The sequence below is a fragment of the Narcine bancroftii genome, chromosome 3 (genome assembly GCF_036971445.1).
Source record: "Narcine bancroftii isolate sNarBan1 chromosome 3, sNarBan1.hap1, whole genome shotgun sequence".
Lineage (NCBI taxonomy): Eukaryota > Metazoa > Chordata > Chondrichthyes > Torpediniformes > Narcinidae > Narcine > Narcine bancroftii.
In genome coordinates this window covers 24,693,675-24,719,801 of record NC_091471.1, presented here as the reverse complement: position 1 = coordinate 24,719,801, position 26,127 = coordinate 24,693,675, and the positions used below count along the sequence as shown (strand labels likewise).

At 41.8% G+C, this 26,127-nt stretch overlaps 1 protein-coding gene and 1 long non-coding RNA gene across 6 annotated transcripts in view; one reads left to right on the top strand and one right to left on the bottom strand.

The window, feature by feature from the left end:
• The first annotated feature begins 197 nt into the window (after window positions 1-197).
• mavs (mitochondrial antiviral signaling protein) overlaps window positions 198-26,127 on the top strand; it is a 29,754-nt gene continuing 3,824 nt past the window's right edge. Inside the window, exons 1-5 of one of the 5 annotated variants that reach the window (XM_069923562.1) lie at window positions 198-397; window positions 1,552-1,608; window positions 8,392-8,526; window positions 9,290-9,467; window positions 12,858-13,645. In XM_069923562.1, the coding sequence (XP_069779663.1) occupies window positions 8,410-8,526; window positions 9,290-9,467; window positions 12,858-13,645 (1,083 nt within the window). In that variant the 5' untranslated portion in view covers window positions 198-397; window positions 1,552-1,608; window positions 8,392-8,409. Of the gene's footprint in view, window positions 398-1,551; window positions 1,609-3,257; window positions 3,354-4,443; window positions 4,466-8,391; window positions 8,527-9,289; window positions 9,468-12,857; window positions 13,646-26,127 lie in introns of those variants that run through there. The other 4 variants (XM_069923566.1, XM_069923561.1, XM_069923565.1 and 1 more) reach the window with 4 other exon arrangements.
• Window positions 4,023-26,127, bottom strand: part of LOC138757009 (uncharacterized) — a 75,819-nt gene continuing 53,714 nt past the window's right edge. The window contains exon 3 of the long non-coding RNA XR_011353276.1: window positions 4,023-4,319. This is a non-coding gene — a long non-coding RNA (uncharacterized lncRNA). The remainder of the gene's footprint in view (window positions 4,320-26,127) is intronic.

Genomic DNA, 26,127 nt, shown 5'->3' with positions numbered 1-26,127 from the left:
CGGATGGCACCACCCGCCAATGGGAGCGAGCCCGCGGCTCCGTGACGGATGGCACCACCCGTCAATGGGATCGAGCGCGCGGCTCCGTGACGGATGGCACCACCCGCCAATGGGAGCGAGCGCGCGGCTCCGTGACGGATGGCACCACCCGCCAATGGGAGTGAGCGCGAGGCTCGGAGGTCCCGCCCGGCCTCCGGCTGTGAGCGGAAACGGGAGCGTGCATCCGGCCGGCCGGCCGCCCGCCGAGGGTGGGGTGGGAAGCGTTCGGGGCGGACTCGGCCCACATGCAGCGTTAAATGGGGCCGAGAAACGGCCTGGTTTCCGCAGAGGCCTCTGCGTGACCCGCCGTGGTTGCCCGGGAGTTGGTTCCCCCCGGCGGCTCGGATTTGGGTTCAAGGTAAAAAAAGAAATTGCGCAGGTGAAAATTGTTGGGTTGAACTTGACGCAAAGAAGAGCGACGAAGACGGGGGGGGGGGGAATGGATTTGGACCCCCCTCCCCCCAAAGGCAAATGGGGTTTAATGCAGACAAGTGGGAGGGCAAACTAAGATCGGGCGCACACAATCAATGGTGGGGATCCGGGGGGGGTGGGGGTGGGGATCCGGGGGGGGTGGGGGTGGGGATCCGGGGGGGGGTGGGGGTGGGGATCCGGGGGGGTGGGGGTGGGGATCCGGGGGGGGGTGGGGGTGGGGATCGGGGGGGGGTGGGGGTGGGGATCGGGGGGGGGGTGGGGGTGGGGATCCGGGGGGGGGTGGGGGTGGGGATCCGGGGGGGGGTGGGGGTGGGGATCGGGGGGGGTGGGGGTGGGGATCCGGGGGGGGGGTGGGGGTGGGGATCCGGGGGGGGGGTGGGGATCCGGGGGGGGGGGGGGATCCGGGGGGGGGGTGGGGATCCGGGGGGGGGGTGGGGGTGGGGATCCGGGGGGGGTGGGGGTGGGGATCCGGGGGGGGTGGGGATGGGGATCCGGGGGGGGGCAGGGGGTGGGGATCCAGGGGGGGGCAGGGGTGGGGGTGGGGATCTGGCGGGGGCGGGGGTGGGGATCCGGGGGGGCGGGGGTGGGGGTGGGGATCCGGGGTGGGGGTGGGGATCTGGGAAGATTATTCCCTGAAGGTCAGTGGACAGGCTTTTGGCATCTTGGCCTTGATAAATCAAAGTATTGGGATGTTAGGATGAGGTTGTTTAAGACCTTGGGTGAGGCCAAATTTGGAACCTTGTGTGCAGTTCTGCTCCACTTACTACAGGAAGGATCTCAATGAGAGTACCGAGGAGATTTACTAAGATGTTGCTGGGTCTTCAGGCGTCGAGTCACAGGGAAAGATCAAACAGGTTTAGATTTTATTCCTTGGAGTGTAGAAGAATGAGGGGAGATGGCTGCAAGTAGGCGTTTTCCACTGCGACTGGGGGAGATAAATATGAGAGGTTATAGTTTTGAAGATAAAAGGGGAAAGGTATAGGGGGGAAGCATTAGAGGAAAGCTCTACATTCTTAGTGTTGGGTGTGTGGAATGAGCTGCCATCTGATGTGAATGTGGGCTCGATCTTGTGTTTTAAAGATTAATTGGATAGATACATGGATGGGAGCAATCTGGAGGATCGTGGAATGTTAGCAGGTCAGTGGGACTAGTGAAAAATGGCTGGTACAGACTAGACGGGCCAAATGGCCTGTTTTCTGTGCCGTAGAGTTCTGTGGTTTTATGGGTGTCACAATCGAACCATCTTTACTTCTGGACCAACTTTTGTGCAGAGTTGCTTGTGCCCAGGCAGAGGTTCAGTACATCATGGAATTACGGCATTACAGCCATCTTGCCTTTCTTTAGCTGGGAGTAAATGGTTACATGAGCAACACACCAAGTGCTGGAGGAACTCAACAGGTCAGGCAGGATCTGAAAAGCAATAGACAGTCAACGTTTCAGGCTGAAACCACTCCCATCAGGAATAGCAAGAACCCAGCGGATGCCCGAATACAAGGGTAGGGAGAGGGACACTGGTTGACAGGTGATAGGTGAATGCAGAAGTAAGTGCAAAGAAAAAAAAGTGCAAACAGATCTTTTGGTGGTCCAGCATCAGGGTCTAAGAGCTTGATTGTTGTTGGATTAAAAACTATTCTTGAATCTAGAGATGCTGGACCTCGGGGTTCTGTATCCTTTGCCTGAGAAGAGGTTGTGGTCAGGGTGAATGCCTCTTTGATAGCTGCCTTATATTAGCTATTATAAATGGGTAGACGCTGCATAAAATTTGCCTAGGAATGCCATAGCCGTAAGTAAAACTAAAAGATGGCTGATACTTTTTTAAGTGTCATCAACTACTTTGTCGCATGGGTTTGCTTCACTCCCTTCGTTCTCCAAATTCATCTTCAGGGTAGCTTACTGGTGTAAGGGAGAGGTGAAAGTGATGAGCACTTTATGTGGCAACTGATAGTAATTCTTCAGATCTGTGAAAATTAGATTTATTCCCACAGAGACCTATTTTACAAACACTCGTGTTTTACTTCAGCAACAGATACGTTCTCTACATTTGAATGTCATTTGTAATATTTGCAAAGGTTACTCCACTATTGAAAAAGGGAGGGAGGCAGCAGAAAGGAAACTATAAACTTGTTTGCTTAACATCGGTGGTTGAGAAGTTGGAAGTCAATTGTCGAGGATGATGATGTGGAGTATCTGAAGTGCATGATGAGGTAGACCAAACCGTTCACACAGGAATGACCAAAACTCCAAATATCCATATCACACTGCGATTTTAGACAGAATACCAGAAGTGTGGTATTTAAGGAGGCTGGACATCCTATTTATTAGCCTGTTGTTCATGGATTGCCTGGAGTTCAGTTTAGACTGCAGGTGATCCGTGAAAATAACTAGGGGTCAAGGAGGTAAAATGTCGGAATGGTCATGAGTCCGCATTCCTGTTCCGACTTTTTTTTTACACAGACTACATTCCAGGAAATTGGGAATTATTTCCTGGAACACAGAACCTATTTTTTAAAAAAAACCAAACACATTTTAGATAAAATGGAACAATGGGCAAAGAAGTGAAATATAATATTGGAAAGTATATGGCTGTGCACTTTAGTAGAAGGAATAAGAGGGTAAGCTATTATTTAGATGGGGAGAAAATTTAAAATTCGGAGGTACAAAGGGGCCAAGCAGAAACTTAGCTGGGGTAAAAATAAACTTTGACTGCAAGAGCAGGTCAAAGGCTTGGGTACATTAGACAATGCACATGTCAGAATATCTTTATTCGCCTGGATGATGGCACCTCCAAAAACGCCAAAGAAGCTCAACCCCATCCAAGGCAAAGCAGCCATGTGATTGATATCACCCTCTATGATCCTTCACATTCAGCATACAGTGGCAAGGCAAGTACCATCCAAGAAATGCAGTGCAATTTCCACCTGCTCCATTCTGACAGCTCCTCCCTAACCAGTAAACTTCACCAGTAAAAGAATGGTTCTTTTAGAACTACAGGTTTCTCTCCTTGTCTTTGCATCATCTGACAAGGAAAATGTATTGCTAAATCTTCACTGTTGGATCTGAATCCTGAAGCTTGGCTTAACATCACTGTGGGAGTACCTTCACCAGAGAACTGTAGTTGTTCAAGAAGGCAGATCTTGAGCAATTGGGGATGAGCAGTAAATGCTGGCCTTGCAGTGAATTGAATTTTTAATTCAAATTAAATTGAATTGTTTGCACTGAGATACAGTGAGGAAATTTTGTTTTGCATCCTATTCAAGCAAGTAAACCTTCATTTAAATACAACAGGTAGTACAAAATAAAACAAAAGTGCAGAGGAGAGTTGTTACAGAGAAAATGTTCACTTAAAACAGTGAAAGGGACATCAACATTTTACAAATGAGGTCCATCTGATAAGAGCAGAGGAAAACTCTCTTTGAATCCAGTGTTTCAGGTTTTCAAACTTGTATATCTGTCTGAAGGGAGGGGGGGAAAAGAAGAGAGTGTAGCGGCAGCTACTCTGCTCCTGCAATAATACACGCAACCAGACGGGTTGAGCTCAGTGAGCAGACTAGTTTATTGCAGGCTGCTGGGCTGCACTTATACTCCCAGCCCGGACCTGGCTGAGAACCGCGCTGGAGGGCGCTGACATCATCCGGACGTCACGTGGTCCCGTGGGTTTCTGAGTCCTGAGCTGGAAGGAAGGGAAACCCCTGACGGCGCCATTTTGGCCGGCTCCTCTGCCGCATGGCTTACAAGCGGGGCTGGTTCGCCTGCCTTGTGGTGAACCATCACAAGAGCTACATTCCTGAGGTTGCAGAAGGGCGGAGTTGATGGAAAGGATGCTTCCACAATGGTGCAATGCCCTCATCCTGAAAGATGAAGACATTTTTTAAAACACCCAATTGTCTCTGTCTTATAGTCACTTGGGTGAATGCCAGAACTTACTACACAATCAAGGCAAGTCTATATTGAAACTGTGTCGCATTGGCATGTCTGTATGCCTGTCCTTATTCAAGTGAGTGGTTTGCTCAGTCATTTCAGAGAGCAGTTGGAGTGCAATAAGTTGGTGTGGGTCTGGAGATGTCTATGAGCCACTTATTGCCCACGTATCAGTTCACTCTTTCAGTGCCTCCTTTCAGCCCCTGATCTTTCAAATTCCATTAAATTCGGCTGCCTAAAGAAATTAATCTTCACCTTGCATGTTGTATGATGGCATGTAAACCATCATCTTAAACCTATAGGTCCATGCCATTCCTGCTCTCAGTGCAGACTGGCTGCATCATAGTCCCCATACTTTGCACAAGATTTCTCTCCATAGGATTGTGCGGTATCGCTAACAAGGTTTCTGCTGGAGTGGAGCTAATCTACAGGGCCAGTAGGAAATTGTTCAACCTTAATATTCCACAAAATAAAGGCTTTCTCCCAACCTGCTTCCTCTGTACAACACTGGCCTCCCAAGACGAAATGCTGAAGAGCATGAACTCCTTCCCAGTAGTTCGCAGGCCAGCATATTTAGGATAGCAGTTAACACAGGGTTTTACATTGTCAGCGACCTGGTTTCAAAGCTCGCACTGTCTGAAAGGAGTTTGTACGTTTTCTCAATGTCTGCATGGATTTCATCTGGGAGCTTCCCTCCCTTCAAAACTTGTCAATGTCTTGGGTTAACTGGGGTATTTGGGTGGCATGGGCTCGTGGGTCAGAAGGGCCTGTTACTGTGAGAGGGAGGGACAGCATCTTTCTTCCCAAAAATTGGGAAGAGAAAGATATAACCAGAGCACATGGTACAGTATACCTCCTTCAGTTTTACATTTATCACATAGAAGAGATTTGGAACAAAAACGGGTATAGCTTGAAAAATGTATAAAAAGCTTGAAAAGATATTTATCTTGATAATATTGATGCGCCCAATTATTGTCCTCAAAAGAGGGGACCACTATGTCAAGGACTTCTTGACATGATTCATTAAGATAAGAACATTTTATTTAAACAAATAATTAAATTTCTTTGTAATACAGGTGTCTGTCTACCCTTTTATCTGGGATTCCAAAAAATAGCATCTTACAAAATTTGACACTTTTTTTGGGTAGATGACATCAGGTTATCAAAGATTGAGTTTGGCACCAAACATGACCCAATGCAACCCTCACTCAACTTCGTGTACCCCATCGCTTTCGACGTCGTTAATTAATTGTGTCATTATAAGTACCCTACCTATTGAGTATGACCACTCAACTCGCATTGGAATATCCCGTGTTGTTACACTACTTTACAAGCGCCTCTGAATTGCTGTATACGGATGCCCATCCAGAGTTGCAGTGCTTTCAGTCGGCCTAGCAGTGGCTCATGCGGGATCAGTGGCCGTCATCGCTACCCATGATCCCCCACACAACTGAAACTGCTCTACCAGCACAGAGGAATCAAGAAGGGGCCACTCCCCTGACGCTGTACAGTGGTAGGGAGGGCGGGTGAGGGAGAGATGGCAGCACGACGGGGTGAGGGGGAGAGACGGCAGCCCAATGCGGGCAGGAGAGGTGTGGGAGAGAGTCGACAGCGTGACTCGACGGGCTTAAAGAGACCACCATTATAAAATTATCCCGAAATCCGGAAGATTCCGAACAATGGCAGGTGACAGGTCCTGACAATCCCAGATGAAAGTTCGGCAACTGTAGTAATACCTAGATAGTTGAACTGATTTTTAGCTATTTTAAAAGGAATAGAGAAATCTAAAGACCAGGAAGAACTGAAAATGAACAGCCCACTCTTCTGCAAATTCAATTTGTATCCTGAAAATTTCCCAAATTGATAAAGAAGTGATAAAATAGATGGAATCTACTGGTCAGGATTCAATATGTACAACTAAAGATCATCTGCATAAAGAGACACCTTATGAACATTTCCTGCTCTTATGATTCCTAAAATATCACCTGATTTGCCGAAAAGCCACTGCTAGAGGTTCTAAAGCCAAATTAAATCATAATGGGCTTAAAGGACATCCCTGTCTGGTTCCACTATACAGCCTAAAAGGTTTGTATTTAATTGAATTAGAAAAGATTGAAACTAGGAGATTATATTAGTTTAATCCAATTTATAAATTTGGGACCAAAATTAAATTTCTCTAACACATTAAATAAGTATTTCCATTCTACTCTATCAAGGCCTTTTTTGGCAGCTGAAGAAATAATATTCAGAGGATGAAACAGTAGTAGGAGAATAAAGAATGTCTAGTAACTGACAGATATTAAGTTGCAAGTAACATCCCTTAATAAACCCAGTTTGATCCTCAGAAATAACTAAAGGCATAATATTCTCTAGCTTACGAGCTAAAATCTTAGTGTCAATATTTAAGAGCGAAATTGGTAGGAGAAACAGTTCAATGGGTTCTTTTTAGCAATAAGAAAAATTGAGGGTTCATATAAAATTTCTGGCAGATGAACGATCAGTACACTCTGTTGACTTCAGGGGAAGTTGGCAATAGATCACGTCCAAAAACCTCGCAGAGAAACCCAGCAAAGAATTTGGAAAACTGGTCTGATTTGGTTCCAAAAACATGAGAATCATTGTTTCTTCTGTTTCTTGCTTCCAAGTCTGTGACCTTCTTCAACAACAAATTGCAAGATTAAAAAAAAATTCCAGATTATCTGTTTGTACATCATCCAGCAGGGCATTGTGAGCTTCAACTGTTTTTTTCCAGATCCTTAATTTTGAAGTCGTATTCTTTGATAAAATCTTGTGATTCGTCTAAATTTTCAGCAACTTGAGCAAGAGGTGCATATCTTTGGAATCCTAATTAAACTCTTTAATATCTTTACTCAAGTCCTTGATGTCTTCCATCAAAGAAGCAAAATGTACTGAAGTAGAGGCTCCTTCTACCTTTCTCTCAGCTTTAGCTCCAGGAGTAGTTTTTCATATTGTATAAATGTAAAATAAACTGGGAAAAGAGAACTAAAACTAAGAAAGAACTTCACATTAAGGAAAAAGTAAATAAAGAAAGTAAGGGATGGCATCTGAAAATGTTAGCAACAGCTTTTTAAAAAAAAGCATGTTACACCATGCATCACAGGCAGGAGCTCCTGTCCAGCCATTGTCGAATCCAGTTCACTACTTCACCATGAATACTTTGCATCTGAACCTTCCTGACTAACCTCCCATGTAGGATCTTGTCAAAGGTCTTACTAAAGTCCATGTTGACAACATCCACAGCCTTTCCTTCATCAACTTTCCTGGTAACCTCAAAACTCTATTAAAGTCGGTTCAACATGACCTACCACGCATGTTGCCTATCCCTAATCAGTTTCTAGCTATCCAAATAATTGTACATCTGATCTCTTGGAGCACCTTCCAATAATTTACTGACCTCAGACTTGCCAGCCTATAATTTCCAGGGTTACTTTTGAGTCTTTTTTAAACCATGGAACAACGTGAGCTACTCTACAATTCTCTGACACCATGCCCATGGCTAATGAAATTTTAAATATTTCTGCCAGAGACCCTGAAATTTCTACACTAGCCTCTTCAGGGACTATCGAGGCCCTGAGGATTTATCCACCCTTATTTGCTTTAAGACCGCAAGCACCTCCTCCTGTTTAATCTGTAAATGTTCCATGACCTCACTTCTGGTTTTCCTTACTTCCCATGACACTATGCCTGTTTTCTGAACAATTACTGATTTTAAAAAAAATTAAGATCTTTTAATTCCATTTTTTAATTATATGAATTAATTGATCTTGTTTATATAGCTCATTATTCCAGTACTCTAGATTCCTGGTCAAGCAACCACTAGGCTCATAGCTCTAAATATTGCATATGTTATTGATGGTGCCATGTTTTGCTTTATTTTGAGACTATTCTTTTTTACTTCACTTGCGATGCTCTGTGATTAAATATTTATGAATTTTTGACTATGACAGTCAGCAAAATAATAAATTAACATTTTTTTGAAAGGTTTAAAAACATAGCACGATGACGTTCGAGGCTGAAGAGTTATACAAGTATATAAGGGAGAGAATGGCAAGATTCCTCGTGGTAAATGTAATCGAATTGTTACCACATCTGCCCTGTCTGACTCAGATGGACCAGGTAATTGTACTCCGATCACTAAAGGAAGCTGCATTTATTATACAATCTTAAGTTTTTTATTTATTTAAGAATTTCAGTTTGTAGATTTTCCAGAGTAAAATTTCTTGTTTTGAAGGCAGAATTAAGTTTATACCACCAAATTGTTTAAATTTATCTATTCATAGGATGTCACTAACAAAACACATTTTTTCAAGTCACAGTTCTAATCATCTGATTGTACAATTACAACCTGATTTGATCAGCGCTTTCTGATCCTTGGTGCAAATCATGCAGACAAACAACCAGACATAACACATACTGACAAGCAAGACAAGTATTCATCTCTACAAATAAATAAATAAATATTGTTTGATGAATATAAGAGTCTCGGGTGATTAGTGTGAGCACTTCCTTTGGTCACTCAGCCCTGTTCACCTCCAGCATTCTCACAACTGATTTTCGAGGACAGTTAAGACTCAGTTACATTGTCAAAGGTCATTAACTAGAGAGCTTTTCAGAAAAGCGGGCAGTTTTGCAATCACTGTTTGTATTTGCTTAATTGCTTGAATTTGGGTTTCCCAGCTGTCATGATGGTTATTCCAACTCAGATCTTCAGTCGATGAGGCACAATTATTTAGGTAAAAGACAATCCAAAATGTTCATTCAGCAGAACAATAAAGAAGATGAGTGAAATTAGATTTAAATTTGGAAATGGGAAGTAAACGATTCTGTTCATTTTCCTGAAAAAGGTACTTGCGCAAAAACGCTCTCCCTATTTGTGCAGGAACGAATAAGAGCTCAAGTCAAAATGGAAGGCAATGAGGCCGTTGTCCCTCTGTTGCTGGATTCTGTGAGACGAAGGAGAAACTGGGAAAGGCAGCTGATAAATGCATTAAAGAATACGGAGTTTGAAGATCTTGCAAATGATTTAGAAACTAAACTTGTATCACTGGCTCCAAGGAGTAAGTACTGTGATTTTTGATTTTTTTTGGTGTCAAAATTGCCACTTCAATCACAGCTATCATTTGAAATTGATAAAAGGCTATCCACCAATTGAGAAGGACAACTTTTATTCATGAAAGTGGTGTTCCCTTCACGAAGTTAAGTAATTTGTTTAAAAGTCCATGTGCAGGGCAGCACCACTGGCAAATTTTAAGTAAGACACGAAGCATCAAGATTGAGCTCTCACTGTTCCCTGATCTTCATTTTATGAACATTTCCGGAGCAGAGCTCCACAAAATGCAAGGCCTAACATGGTTAAGACACATGAAGTGTCTTCTGGATTTTGATTGACAGATATTTCCCAGTTAGTTTGGAGAAATGATCACGAAAACTGAAGCTGCTGGAATTAAACAAGAACTTTTTGGATTCCTCATTACCACCCTAAATAAATAAAGTGCAAAAAAACACTATTACCACAAAATTCTTGGGAAGAAAAGAACAACGTGTATTATTGGAGAGAGTTTATGTGCCAACCACGCAAAAAAAAACTGTTTCTGCCATTCTGGTTTATGTTTGGCTTTAACTTGCTCATTATGACATTTTGTTGATCATGATCAGTTTGTTACCAGGTAAAATTTATTGCTGCAAATAAGACCACATTGAGCCCTAACTGGTTTCTCATGGAAACATTTTGAATCTTGAAAGGCACAAACAGTAGATGTAGAAATGTTGTGTCCCATGGGGGGAGAGTCTAGGACAAGAGGGCACAGCTTCAGGATTAAAGAGCCTAAGTTGAGCATTGATATAGTGTCTCGAGGAATCTAGCATATCCAAATTGTGTAAAGAGGGATGAATTAAACCAGGTCAGAAATGGAGCAGGTCAAAGCCGCCATGCCCTTGAGTAGTCGGATCGCATCTATGAATAGATGATGGAGTGCAGCCTGGTTAATACAGTAAGACCAAGCTTCTTTAGGGGTGGAACAGTTAGCATAGCGGTTAGTGCAGTGCTATTACGGCCCCTGTGACCGGGTTTGAATCCTGCATGGTTTGTAAGGAGTTTGGATGTTCTCCCCATGTCTGCGTGGGTTTCCCTGGGCGCTCTGGTTTCCTCCCACCGTTCAAAAAAGTTTGGGGGTTGTAGGTTAATTGGGTAGCATAGGCTTGTGGGCCAGAAGGGCCTGTTAACATGCTGTATGTCTAAAAATGTAAATTGGAGCCCATTGAGCCTCCTTCACCATTCAATTAGATTTTGGCTGTCCCCATTACCCTGAATTCCCCTACTATTCGTAAATGTATTTAAGACACTGATAGATTTTTGATGTTGAATGGTCCAAATGGCTGACTCTTGTTTCCATTTTCTCTGTTTCCTTATCTTTGTCCCCTTGCTGTTAAGGCAGCGCCTACATCATCTTCACTATTTTCCCTTCTCTACCTTTAGCTTTCCTTTTACTTTATCCAGAAAGTTAGTGAGGCAAATTCCTAGAGTTGTTGGGCAACTCTTTTATTGTAACCAATTAAAGTGCAATGAGGTAACTTAAAATAAATTCAGAGATTAGTGGAGATTAAAATGTCAAAGTGGAAGTACTTTTATTCCATGTAGGTTTGGATGAAATTGGACATTCTGTTGGTGCCCCACTTCGCTGGATAGGTGATGGGTGTCATCTTCTACCTGCCATTCTTCTCTGATATAATGGACAATAGCAACTTGAATCTGGTAACAGGCAAAAGTCATCACCATTTCAAAACTAAATAATGACCGATATCACTTCCTGCTAAGCTTTTGCAAGGGCTTAATTTTTTCAAAGAATCAGTTCCAACCATCTGCTTCTCTCCCCATTGAACAAACGAATGATTGATACAACACACCAGTTCATCTTAAATTCTTGCATTAATAAAGTGATGGACATGCAGCACAGAACTGACCCTTCGTCTTCCTGCTGCACATGTTGGCATTCTGGTCTAGTGCTACTTCTTTGCCTTTGATCCACACTTTTCCTATCCATAAACATGTTCAAATGTCATAATATTTAAGGTGAGCGAGGAACAGTTTAGAGTGGATGTCAGAGATGTGTTTTAATGCTGTGAGGAATATATTATATTTTGCATATATATACATGTTTTTAAAGGAAATAGATTATGGGGGTTTAATGTAGGTCACAAACACTTCACAAAGCAGATCTGATTTAAAATGCAAGAGCTTTGCTGAAAGTGAGACATTGAGACACAAGTGATTTTGAAAAAGCCTGCCAAGACTTCACAAGTAGGTGTTAATTGGACTGATGTTGTGGAGTAATGGATTATTGTTTTGAAAGCAACAGATGAACAGGCTCAGAAGTTGGATTACGTTAAAGTTTGATCCTGTTTTTATGTTTAAGGAAAATTAAAAGTAACTTTTGTTTAAAAAACCATTTGTCTTGATGAATTTCTGTTGCTGCTGGGTTTTGGGGTCCTCTGGGCCTGTAACAATGCACAGAGTGGTGGGTGTCTGGAATACATTGTGGTACAATAGGGATATTCAAAAGACGCCTCTCTAAGAAAAATAGAGAGATATGGATATGAGAGTCAGGAAAAATTAGATTGTTGTGGAGTAGGTTTACATAAGTTGCCACAACATTGTGGGCTGAAGGGCTTGTACTGTGCTTTAATGTTCTACAATTGTACCCCCTTCTATAACTCCCTGTAGAAGCGTTCCAAATAACTTTTTCACTCTCGAGGTGAAAAAGTTGCCCTTCCAGTCCCTCCTAAATCTTTCCCCTCTCACCTGACACCATAGCCCTCTTATTCTGGAATCATCTCCCCTGAGAAAAAGACTTTAAGCATGCACTTCATCCATGACCCTCATGAATTCATAAACCCAATGTTGAACACTAAGGCAAGATTCAGTCGTGGCCTCAGGAGAGCGGTCACATTTGAGTCCTGTTATCCACCTGTGACATGCTCAGTCAGCACAGGGTTATGCACATGCTCTGCAAGCTGTAGTCATGTTGCTTCAACTACAGGAAAAAGAGGGTTCATCTGTAGGCCAAGATCAGGTGATCCCAAGAGGGTGGGCCCAGTTCAGTGAGACATATGCTCTGGCTATTCATTGTTGAGGAAGTTTACCCAGGCTGGTGTCAGGGACATGAAATACAGGCCTCAGCCTTGAGGGACTGAAGGAGTCTATGGTGAGAGGCCAAACTCCAATGTCTGAATGCTTGCAGAGCTGGAGGCTGGAGGAAATTCTAGCCAAACCCATCACTGAATGCTTCCTGTCTGAAATGTCCATACAATGTCTCAAAAGGTCAAACTGGAATTGTTCATGTTGCTCAGTTTGTTAAATAGACCAGAATGCTGCAATTATACAAGATAATATATCTAAAATATGCAATCAAAACAGTCTAATTAAAACCATCTCTCTTGTGATTTTGCAGGTCATTCAGCATCCGGAGGTACATCCTCACCTTTCCCTGCACACATTCCTGCTGACTCCTCATTGACACATTTTACTCCTCCTCCAAAATCTGAGTTCTCTATTAATCTCCCGCATGGTCCTTCACACACTACGGTTGGTGCTGACAGTCGGCTGTCCTCTCCTGACCTTGTTGCACTAGCTGCCTACCATCAGCCCAAGCCCACTGTGAACAATCAGCACTCAGCATCTGCCACGCCTGCACCAAGTGCAGTAGTGCCACCTTCTGTACTCGGCACACCCATGTTTAATTCACCAGTGCATTCTGTCCCTGAATCTGAAAGAGTCTCTCCTGATACATCAGTACATTCTACGCCAGTGCTCGGCATGACCTCGCCTTGTACACCTGTGCAGTCCACACCTGTGCCTGTCACAACCTTGCCTCATACACTAGTACAGTCTACACCAGTGCTTGACATGACCTCGCCTTATACACCTGTGCGGTCTACACCTGTGCCAAGTGCAACCTTGATTCATACACCGGTACACTCCACACCTGTGTCTGCCACAACTTTGCCTAATAAACCTGTGCAGACCAGGCCTGGCACATTCACCCCTCGCCCACATGTAGTGCAGACCGCACCAGCACCGCATCACTTGGATTTACCAGAAGCTGTTTTGAATGCTGCTCATGAACCATCCCCTGCACCTTCCCTCATTTCTGATTCCACAGGGTTTAAATTACCAGTTCAAGAAATGGGAAACCCGTTGAACAGTGAAGAAAGCAAAGATTTCAAGATGCCCATGCAGGTAATGTATCAGTTTGTCCTTCTGGTGTTGAATTGATTTGATATGAATTCTTTTGTAACCTAAATGCCATGCAAAAGAAAGCCTTTTTTTACTGTATCTTGGTGCAAGTGGCAATAATAAATAAAAGCAAGTAAATAAATCACTTTCTCCAGCATTAACACACACTTGCTGTGGAAGGCACCATCACAAAATGTTCTGCAGTAACTCAGTCTTTTTTGGCAGCAGTTTCTGATTGCCCAGCGTCTGCCACCTGGATGTTCAAGGGCAGTGGTTGCAAGGTGACGCCACTAACTTCCAAGTTTGCCTCAAACTCACAGCATCCTGACTGTCACAGATTCATTATTGTGGCTAGGATACAGGGACAGAGGAGAGAATTCCTTTTTATCAGTTTATAAGAGTAAAACTGTTCCACAGAGGTGGGGGGGTATATCAAAGGACGGGTATAATTGGTCACCTAGCACTAAGCACCGCCATCATGTTCTGAATAATCTCTCTTGGGATTCTGGTGATCCTGATGCTGCAAATAATTCAATGGGGAAAAAAAATCAGGATTAGTCTCCATTCAGTTGCTCCACTGTGAACCCTCTTCTTGGTATGTTCACTTTGAAGAAGTTTTCCTTCAATGGGAGTTCATTGGGCCTTTCTCACTATTCCCCTCTGTGGTCCTTCATTTTATTTTCTCAAAAACCCTGAAGCAGGGTTTTGACCTGAAACATTGAACTGTTCATTTCCTTCTATGCCTGACCCACTGAGTTTGCAGTTTATTGGCTCTAGATTCCAGCGTCTGCAGTCTCTTGTGTCTCCAATCTTAGGGTCTTTTCATGGATGATAAAACTATCACATTCAGCGCCACACCATTTAGACCATTGTGCAAATGCTGGTCATTGTTCCAACCCTGTTTCCCCCCCACTTGACCCATAGCCAATGCCTTTGCAAATCAAGTTCTCGTCAGAATACTTCAATGCTTTGAAGGTGCCTGTCTTCGCCACTCCTGAGACAGTGTGTTCCAAAAGCTCCCAAGTGAAAAAAAATCTTCCACCAATGTTTTTAAAACCTCCTGTATTTTCTGGCCATAGATAGCTTTGCTAAGGGGCAAAATGTATCACCATCTTCCCTGCCATGATCTTATTAATGGCGATCATGCCTTGCCTCAACCTTCCATGATCCAAGGAATGTGGCTGCTTCCACCATTGGAAAGGCAAGGAGTGAAAAGCAGGAATAAGAGGACTAAAAGGAAGGTCTTGGCCACCTGGACAACCTCATTATTAAAGAAATTGATCGGCGTGAGGTTCTAAACCCAATCCCTATTGATCATCAGCTGCACACATTCATCCTGTCTGTCACAGATTATGTTTGAAAGAAAAGCAAATACAGAAACTGCCACAAAATAAATATTCCAATGCAGAGTTATAAATAAAATAATACTAAAATATCACCTCTGCATCTTTTTTTTCTAAACTTTATTTGAAAGATAACAAAAACATAACGTACAGTATAGAAATAATCAAAGAAAATTTTGCATTAACACCCATCCCACCCTGTCCCTACAACTAACTCCCTTAAGGGGAGCAACAAAAAAATATAGATTATTTCTATAAAAATAAAATGTTATAAATGTTAATAACATTTCAAAGTATATCTAAATGCATATATTTCAAATACTAACAAAGGAAGAATAATTATGTAAATTATAAGTAATTTTTTCCATAACAATCCATACTTTTAATTCATTATGCCAATGTGATATATTAATCTCAGTATCATCCAGGTACTAGCAACACATTTACGCGCTGCTGATGACGCGAAACGTACAAATGCAATTTGAATTTTACCCAATCCCATTCCCCTTAACAAATACAAAATTCCCAACAAGAAAATTGTTGGATCTAACTGTAATATAAAATTATATAATTTCTCCAAAACTACTTTAATTCCTTGCCAAAATGATTCAACTTTAACACAATTCCAAACAGCATGTAGAAAAGTTCCAATATATGAGCCACATCTAAGATAAGAATCCAAATTAATAAACCCTTATTTTTTTAACTTTTCTGGGGTCAAATATAATTAATGTAAAAAAAATTATAATTAACCATTCCATATCTTACATTAGTCAATTTAATTACATTGTCTGACACATATTCACCCAATCATCTTCAGGAAAAATAAATACTAAATCACTCTCCCATTTAAGTTTAGATTTCTCCCAATCTGTCTTATCCATACTATCTTGTAACAAATTGTACATAACTGAAATATAACCCTTTTTCAATATAGAGGAAATCAAAGATTCAAATCTCAACAAAGTAGGTAAAATCATCTCTCTACCATAATTATCTTTTATCAAAGCTCTAAGTTGATAATACGCAAACAAAGAATTTACAGGTATATCAAATCTTTCTTTCAGTTGATTAAAAGAAAGAAATTGCCCCTCTACAAAACAATAATCTTGTATTGTCTTTATACTTTTAGAATCCCAAATCTTTAAATAATTATTAAACATTGAAAAAGGAATAACCTGATTGTTATACAATGGAGTCAAAATTGATAATTTATCTTTCGACCCTAACACCCTGTTTTTTTAACCAAATCTTTAATAAATGTTTCAATATCATATTGCTGTAACAAAATCAAATTCCACCGAAATATAAATTCATGTATTTCAACCCTAGATATACATGCCATTTCTACTTTAGCCCAGCTAGGAGGCTGATCTAAATCCATCAATCTACTAATAAACTTCAACTGGCCCGTTTCATAATAATTTTGAAAATGTGGTAATTGTAGTCCGCCCAATGTATACTTCCATATAAGTCTATGCAACGCCACTCCGGCTAATTTACCGTTCCATAAAAACTCTCGCACTGCTTTATTCAAATCTTGAAAAAAGCCCTTAGAAATTAAACAAGGGAGTGACTGAAATAAATATTGAATTTGAGGAATAATATTCATTTTAATCAAAGTTAATGGAAGATCTTTCCACTTAATCAAATGTGCTTTAATCCATCTTAATATAGGTACATAATTTAATTGATATAATGAATGATAATTCATATCCATAAACACACCTAAATATTTAATTTTACTTGTCCACCTTAATTTTGTAAATGTTTTAAAATCAGAATAATCTCCCACTCCAACTGGTAAAATTTCACTTTTATCCTGATAGTTCTCCAAATTTCAGCAAACACTCTTGCAATTGTTTTAACGACCATTTCGATACCGTCAAATATACCAACACATCGTCCGCAAATAAGTTAATTTTATATTCTTCATTCTTAACCCTCATCCCTCTAATTTCTTCATTTTGTCTAATAGCCTGAGCTAACGGTTCAATAACCAACGCAAATAAGGCTGGTGTCAACGGGCAGCCCTGTCGAGTTGTACGAGTCAATTTAAATGGTAAAGAAATCTGTCCATTTGTCACCACCCTAGCAAAGAAGGGCCGAATTTAAATTTCTCAACACTTTAAATAAAAAATCCCACTCAACCCTATCAAAAGCCTTTTCTGTATCTAATGCAACCACCATAGAATAGTTAGGTTGCTTTTGATATGCATTGACCAAAGTAATTAATCGAAATATATTATCTGATGGATAATTCTTAATAAAACCTGTTTGATCAATATGTACCAATTTAAATTGGTATAATCATTTCAACATGATTATCCAACTGCACGAAAACCAACAAGGTCGGGTCAGATACAGCAATGAGCTCTCTGAACCCTTCTCCATTAACAATGGCGTGAAGCAAGGCTGTGTTCTCGCACCAACCCTCTTTTCAATCTTCTTCAGCATGATGCTGAACCAAGCCATGAAAGACCCCAACAATGAAGACGCTGTTTACATCCGGTACCGCACGGATGGCAGTCTCTTCAATCTGAGGCGCCTGCAAGCTCACACCAAGACACAAGAGAAACTTGTCCGTGAACTACTCTTTGCAGATGATGCCGCTTTAGTTGCCCATTCAGAGCCAGCTCTTCAGCGCTTGACGTCCTGCTTTGCGGAAACTGCCAAAATGTTTGGCCTGGAAGTCAGCCTGAAGAAAACTGAGGTCCTCCATCAGCCAGCTCCCCACCATGACTACCAGCCCCCCCACATCTCCATCGGGCACACAAAACTCAAAACGGTCAACCAGTTTACCTATCTCGGCTGCACCATTTCATCAGATGCAAGGATCGACAATGAGATAGACAACAGACTCGCCAAGGCAAATAGCGCCTTTGGAAGACTACACAAAAGAGTCTGGAAAAACAACCAACTGAAAAACCTCACAAAGATAAGCGTATACAGAGCCGTTGTCATACCCACACTCCTGTTCGGCTCCGAATCATGGGTCCTCTACCGGCACCACCTACGGCTCCTAGAACGCTTCCACCAGCGTTGTCTCCGCTCCATCCTCAACATCCATTGGAGCGCTCACACCCCTAACGTCGAGGTACTCGAGATGGCAGAGGTCGACAGCATCGAGTCCACGCTGCTGAAGATCCAGCTGCGCTGGATGGGTCACGTCTCCAGAATGGAGGACCATCGCCTTCCCAAGATCGTATTATATGGCGAGCTCTCCACTGGCCACCGTGACAGAGGTGCACCAAAGAAAAGGTACAAGGACTGCCTAAAGAAATCTCTTGGTGCCTGCCCCATTGACCACCGCCAGTGGGCTGATAACGCCTCAAACCGTGCATCTTGGCGCCTCACAGTTTGGCGGGCAGCAGCCTCCTTTGAAGAAGACCGCAGAGCCCACCTCACTGACAAAAGGCAAAGGAGGAAAAACCCAACACCCAACCCCAACCAACCAATTTTCCCTTGCAACCGCTGCAATCGTGTCTGCCTGTCCCGCATCGGACTGGTCAGCCACAAACGAGCCTGCAGCTGACGTGGACTTTTTACCCCCTCCATAAATCTTCGTCCGCGAAGCCAAGCCAAAGACCAATTTAAATATTTAGCAAGTCTATTAGCTAATACTTTCACTATAATTTTATAATCTACATTTAATAAAGAAATAGGTCTATATGGAGACACTTTTAATGGACCTCTATCTTTTTTTGGAATGACAGTTATTAAAGCCCTTGCACATAATTCTGGTAACTTCTGATCTTTAGTAACTTGATTCAACACTTCTCCAAATACATTAAAGAGATCATTATAAAAAAAAATTTATAAAATTCCACAGGGAATCCATCATCCACTGGGGACTTACCATTAGGTTTCCTGAATAGCTTCCTTAATTTCAAAATCCATAAATGAAGATTCTAATTCCTGAACCTCATTTCCATCTAATACTGGTAACTTTACTTTAGACAAGTAAGAGTCAATAGAACCATTATCCTGTTTCCCCTCAGAAGTATATAATTTTAAATAAAATGAATAAAACTGGTCATTAATTTCCTGAGGTTTATAAGTAACTTTTGAATTCGTAACAGCATTAATAATCCGAGATTTCTGTTCAGCTTTCAATTGCCAAGCAAATACTTTATGAACTCTTTCCCCCAACTCATAATAACGTTGTTTAGATCGATTAATTAAGTGCTCAAACTGATAAGTTTAAGTATTATAACATAATTTCAACCTTGCTAATGTGACTTTTTTTATCTTCTGTTACATCTTTCTGAAAATCTTTCTCTAACTCAGCAATCTTATTTTTTAACTCCAAACTTTCTGCCATGTATTGTTTCTTAACTTTCGTAGAATAACTAATAATCTTCCCCCTCAAATAAGCTTGTAAAGCATCCCATATTACAAAATGAGTATCCACAGCCTTAACATTCTCGGTCAAAAATAAAGAGATATGTTCTTTAACAAAAGTAACAAACTCTGGGTTTTTCAATAACATTGCATTTAACCTCCATCTAAATGACAAATGTACTACCTCAGAACTTTCACAAGAAAAAAGTAATAATGAATGATCTGATATAACTCTACTTTTATATTCAGCTCTTAATACTCTGCATTGTAAATGTGCTAATACCAAAAATAAATCAATTCTAGAAAATGAATCATGTGAAGAATAAAAAGAAAACTCTTTCTCTGTAGGATTAACTTTTCTCCAAATTTAAATCTTTCATTAAAGCATTTATTTGTGTTGCCATCTTTGATTTCCTTATACTTTTTGGATTTCTATCCAATAAAGGGTCCAAAACACAGTTAAAATCACCACCAACTAAAACATCTTCATTAGCTTGAGTTCATAAAAAAGCTTCTGAAATAAACCACTCATCATCTATAAATATTTAACAAACTCCGATTCAGCAAAAACTTTACAGTTCACTCTTAATACTGTGCCAGCAGCATACCCCTTTGAAGATTCCAAATCAAATGGTAAATTTTTATGAATCAAAATCGTTCCTCCCCTTGCCTTAGAATTAAAAGAAGAAAAAACATGACCAACCCAATCTCTTCAATTTCAAATGTTCTTTTTCAGTCAAATGTGTTTCTTGCAAAAAAACAATATCAATTTTCATTTTTTTTTAATGTAAGCCAATATTCTCTTTCTCTTAATTGGATTATTTAATCCCTGAACATTAAATGTTGAAAAATTCAAATTTGACATTTTTTTTAACTACTAATATATTTACACACTATAAAATAATGCTCCCCTCTATAATTCTTCCAAGAAAAAAAAAACCCAGAAAAATACAATAAAAAACACCCAAAGGTAGTAATACCCTAAAAATTTGGGTGTGGTAAACCCACTAGTGGCAGATGGCTATCAAAGTTTTCAGTGTCATCCACCCCACCCCCAGCCAGATACATATTTATTATTTAATCAAACACAATAGAATATAGTCCATATATTCAGCCCAATGATTCCAAACCCAACGACTGCTTTGGATCTTCAACATCAAGAATACTTTGTGTCACTCTTCTTTCTTTCCATTCCCATGTCCATTTACATTTCCATTTACTCTCTTCTTAGGAGACAACGGAGGAGAACACCCATTTCTTTGCAATTCCAGCAAAGAATTAGCAAAAACCAAAGCATTATGATCATTCTCAAAAAATTGAGATTGAAAATTTCCATAGAAAACCTTCAAAATTGCAGGATAACGAAAAGCAAACTTTTAGCCCTTTTGCCACAAAACATCTTTGGCCATATTAAATTCTCGTCGTCTTCTAATGACCTCTTGGCTCAAATCAGCATAAAAGTACACTCTGTTATTTTGAACCATTAATGGAGATCGGTTCTGCTGCGCTTTCTGTACCGCCATATGTAGAATCATTTCTCTATCTTGAGAAACAAGATTTCTCTATCAACGAACCAAGACTGCTCTCGCTGTTTCTCCTGGAAGTGGTTTTCTTCTCAGAGCTCTATGAGCCCTATCCAGTTCCAAACCTTCAGGAAAAAACTCTTTACCCAGCACCTCTGGGATCCAGTGCTTAAAAATTTTTTATCGGTCAGCACCTTCAATGACCTCTGGAAGACCAACTATTTTCACATTATTCTTTCAACTTTGATTTTCCAACAAATCAATCTTCTTCATTAAATCTCTTTTTTGAATCCCCCAATCTACAAAAGAACCTTCCACTTTTTTCACTTTGCAGTTGAGAACTTCCAACCAACAGTGATACGGAGCCAGCGATTTATTTCCAGGTCAGGATGATGAGCGACTTGGCGGGGAACCTGCAGGTGGTGGTGGTGGTGTAGTGACACATCGTCTGCCCCTATCCTTGGTCGTTGAGGTTGCAGGTTTGGGAGGGGAAATGAACGCTTTCTACACAAGCAACCCAGAGTGCATTTATAGCGGTAACGTCTCTGCATTGATGATAAAGGGAATGAATTGGTTGATGGGGAGCTAAACCAAGCTGTTCTCAAGTTTCTGGACAGTTACTAGAGCTGTGCACATCCAGCTATTGGAGAGTAATAACTCACATGCCTGATTTGTGCCTTGGAGATGGTGGAAGGGCCTTGGGTTGTCAAGAGGTGAATCACATGCTCTCTGACCTGCCCTCCTCTCATAGTTGAGATTTCAGCTATGATAGTGCCATTGAATGTCAGCAAAAGGCAGTTAGATTCTCTCCTCTTGGGGACTCATCATCTGGTGTGTCTGTATATTGATCAAGTCTTGGTGAATGCAGAAATTGAGTGCTTCCTGGACGAATAAAATGGATCTGAACATTGTGCAATCATTGAGATTAGCCCCTCTTCTGATTTTCCGACAGAACCATCTTTAATTGAACCTACAGATGCTGCAATCTGGAACCAAGAATAGGTGTTCCTACAGTTTCAGAGGAAAGTACCAGGGGTCACAGAGAAATGGGTAGGGAGGAATGAGTAGACAAAGGAGGCACAGAGGGAGTGAGCCCTGTGGAATCAGAAAGGAGTGGGGAGGGGCAGATGTATCTGGTGGAGAGGTCTAGTTGCAATTGGCAGAAATGGTGAATTATATGCCGAGTGTGAGGTTAAAGGTGAGGTCAAGGGGAAACCTGCCCCTGTTCTGTTTGGGAGGGGGTTGAGAGCTAATCTCCAAGAAATGGAGGAATGCAGGAGATAACTCTTGACCACAGTGAAGGAGATCCATGTTGACTTAAAGAAGAACATCTCAGATTTCCTGGAATGGAAGGAAGGTGTGATAGTACAGATCTATCACCAATGTATATAGTGTATATCGTTACAGTATCTAGACTGTGCTTACAGCGATTGGCTGAGAGCTAAGCCACGCCTACTGTCTGGGCCTTAAAGGGTTGTGTCCCTAGCCAGGTCGGATCATTCCAGACTGGTCGGCCACCTGTGAAGAGCTCCTGTCTTTTGCTAATAAAAGCCTTGGTTTGGATCCACAAGTCTTTGATTCTTTCGACGAGCTCTACAGAAGGCCTCTACTTCAGATAACGAGTCCCCCCAGTCCCCTGTCTCTTTCAAGTTACTTCCATTCTACCCTGCCCCATTTTTGTCTCCTCCACCTAGCCCCTACCCATTCTCATCACCCCCTCTGGTTTCATCCCCTTCTACCCACATTTCCCCTGTATTTTTTCCATCCCCTCCAGGTTGATCTGGTCATATCTGCCCTTCTCTAACAGCTCTTCCCTTTGGCTCTTATTATACCATCATCATCACCCTCTCTTCATCACATTCCAGCACTGTCATCCTCTCTCCACCTCCACTCTACCCTGCATGACTCATCTTCCTGACCTTTTTTTTTCCTTCTTGCCCCTCTTCCTTTTTCTGGCATCTGCCATCCTTCCCCCTTCCTTGGTTTGCCAATTCCTCCACTGGTCCCTGTCCAACCCGTCACTCATTATACTAACTCCCCTTTGCACTTGCTCTATTACTTGCTGATGATTGAGAGAAAGCTGGTGAGAACCATAGAATGCCACAGCACGGAAATGTCCTTTGGACCATCTAGACCAGGGGTCTCAAGCTCACTTTACCCAGGGGCTGCTGGAGGTAGAGTCTGGGTGAGGCTGGGCCGCATCAGGTTTTCCACAAGAAAAGCTCTTACAAAAACATTCCAATGTTATCAAATGTCTTTATTGTTTATTTTTTAACACAAAATAAGATGAAAAAATAAATCATAAGGAAAAAATCAATCAGTATTAGATAAATAAAATGAAAAGAATAATAATAATTAAAATAATAATAATACAGCAGATATCTTTGGCTTGGCTTCGCGGACGAAGATTTATGGAGGGGGTAAAAATATAGAAGACTGAAGAAACCACATATAGTTGCTGACTGGAGAAATGTAATTATTATTCAGATTCAAATGTCTATTAACAGTTCTTTAACCTTTAACTTTCTGAACATGAATGGAACATTGAACATAAACTGTTATGAACATGTCTTCTGCCTACTTCTTACTGCTAGAGATCTGGCAGCGCTTCCTCTTGCATAGTCGAACCACATTTGGCTTAAGGGAGGAGGCAGTTGAGACCCTCAGTAGGGCTTGAAGATGCTCATCAGTAAGTCTAGACCTGTACTTGGACTTATTGAAGTTCACGCGCTGAAGAGAGCAGCCGCAGAATTTGCGCATGTGCCGCGTGCATATAATGACAAATAGAAAATGCACACAAATATGCTTATATTCGCAATAAGCCCAGCCGATGTCCCGCCCCCGAGAGCAATATACCCCACCGTGATTGGTAGGTTCGTTCAGCTCCGCACACAACACTGAAAAGTGCCAATCATATCAAACTCGTGGGCCGCACTAACATTAAACTTTCATATTAAGGCGATGCCACAAACTATCGTCCCGAGGGCCGCAAGCTTGAGACCCCTGATCTAGACTATGCCAAACTACAAAGTGGGAAAAAGCCTCATTGTATTTAGCCTGGTTGCATTTACCCTATCTTTTCCACTCATAACTTTGAATACCTGTCTTAAATCTCTTCTCATTCTCTGACTGTCCAGGAAATAAAGTCTTTTCCTGTTTAATCTTGTAACTCAGTGCTTCAAGTCTTGGCAACATCCTTGTAAATCTTCTCTGCCCTCCTTCAATTCTATTGGTATCTTTCCTGTAGCTTGGTGACCAAAACTGTACACAATACTCCAGAGTTGGCCACACCAGTGTCCGAAACTCTGCAATACTGCCATTGTTGTAAAAACACAGAAATGATGGAGGAACTCGGCAGGTCTTTCAACATCCATAGGGGGTAAAGATATGTACCTTGAAGAAGGGCTCCGGTCTGAAACTTTGGTTATATATCTTTACCTCCTATGGACGCCGCGAGACCTGCAAAGTTGCTCCAGCATTTGTGTTTTTATTCACTGAAGTCTTATGCAACTTCAATATAACATCCCAACTTCTATGGTCAATATTTTGATTTTTGAAAGTCAATGTGCTAAAAAACTTTCTCACAACCCCATCTACCTCCACTTTCAGGGAATTGTATATCTGTATTCCCATATCCCTCTGTTCTACCACACTCCTCAGTGCCCTACTGTTTACAGCACTAATGACCCAGACTCAAATCTGGTGCTGTCAGTATGGAGTCCATGTGAGTTCCATCAGGTGCTGTTGTTTCTTCACACACTTCAAAAATGTATGGGGTTGTAGGTTAATTAGTGTATTTGGTGGGCATGGACTTATGGCCCAGAATGGCCTGTAACCATGCTATACGTCTAAATTTAGGATTGTTGTATATTTGGACTTTAAGAAGGCCTTTGACAAGATGTCGCACATGAGGCTGCTTCACAAAATGAGAGCCCATGGAATTACAGGAAAGATACAAGCATTGGTAGAGCATTGGGCTGATTGGTAGGAAACAGTGTGAATAAAGGAATCCTATTGTTGGCTACCTCTTAAAAGTAGTGTACCACTGTGGGCAGTGCTGGGGCCACATCTTTTTACATTGTATGTTAATAGGCACTTTCAGGTGGCCAAAATACTCCAATGTAAAGCCGCATATTCTACCCCTATGCGACTGTTGGGAGGCCACCTGAAAGTGGAGAACCCGGCCAGGAGGAGCACTCACCTCACCCTCCTCCTGTAAATATAATCTCCGGCTCCGAGAATCCCCCATTGCACCTGAAAGCAGCAGTGGGTCTACGGCCACAGTCCACAGGAACCGGCGTTCGCTCGGACACGGCTCTCCTTCAGCCGGCACGTTCAGGTGACAGAAAGACATCTTCTCCGCGGCCATCTGAACGCCCCAGCTGCACTCCCCCAGCCGCATCTGCCGGCGCATTATCTGCGTCCGAGCACCTGAAAGCAGCTAATGATTTGGGTTGTGGAATAAGTGGCTTTGTAGTTAAGTTTGCATAGGTGGAGGAGCAGGTAGTGAGGAGGAAATGGAGAGGCTGCAGAGAGACTTAGGATGGTGGGCAAAGAAATGGCAAATGAACTACAACATTAGAAAGTGTACAGTCGTGCACTTTGATAGAAGGAATAAGAGGGCCGACCATTAGTTGAATGGGGAGAAAATTCAAAATTTGGAGGTGCAAAGGGACTTGAGAGTCCTTATGCAGTCCTTAAAGGTTAACCTCCAGGTTGAGTTGGTGGTGAAGAAAACGAATGCAGTATGGCATTCATAACTAGAAGAGTAGGATATAAGAGCAGGGATATGACTTGAGGCTTTGTAAGGCACTCGTAAGGCCAATAGAAAGGAATCTCAGGGTTGTATGTGATGGCATGTATGTACTCTGACAAGAAATCTGAATCATTTGGAGTACAGGGTACAATTTTGGGCTCCTTATTTAAGAAAGGATGTGCTGGCATTGGAGAGTTCAGAGAAAATTTACAAGAATGATTCATGGGCCAAATGGATGAGCATTTAGGGAACGTTTGACAGCTCTTGAATTGTACTCATTGTAGTTCAGAAGAATTGTGGGAGGGGGTGGTGGTGTTGTGGAGTAAAAGAAATATTTTGAATGTTAAAAGGCCTGGGAAGGAGTAGATGTGGCAAAGTTGCTTCCCATGGAAGAGGGAATCAAGGACAAGAGGGTACAATTTCTGGGTTGAAGGGTGCCTATTTAAAACAGATGCAAACGAATTTCTTTAGCCAGAGATTGGTGAATCTTTGGAATATGCTGCCTTAGGCAGCTGTGCA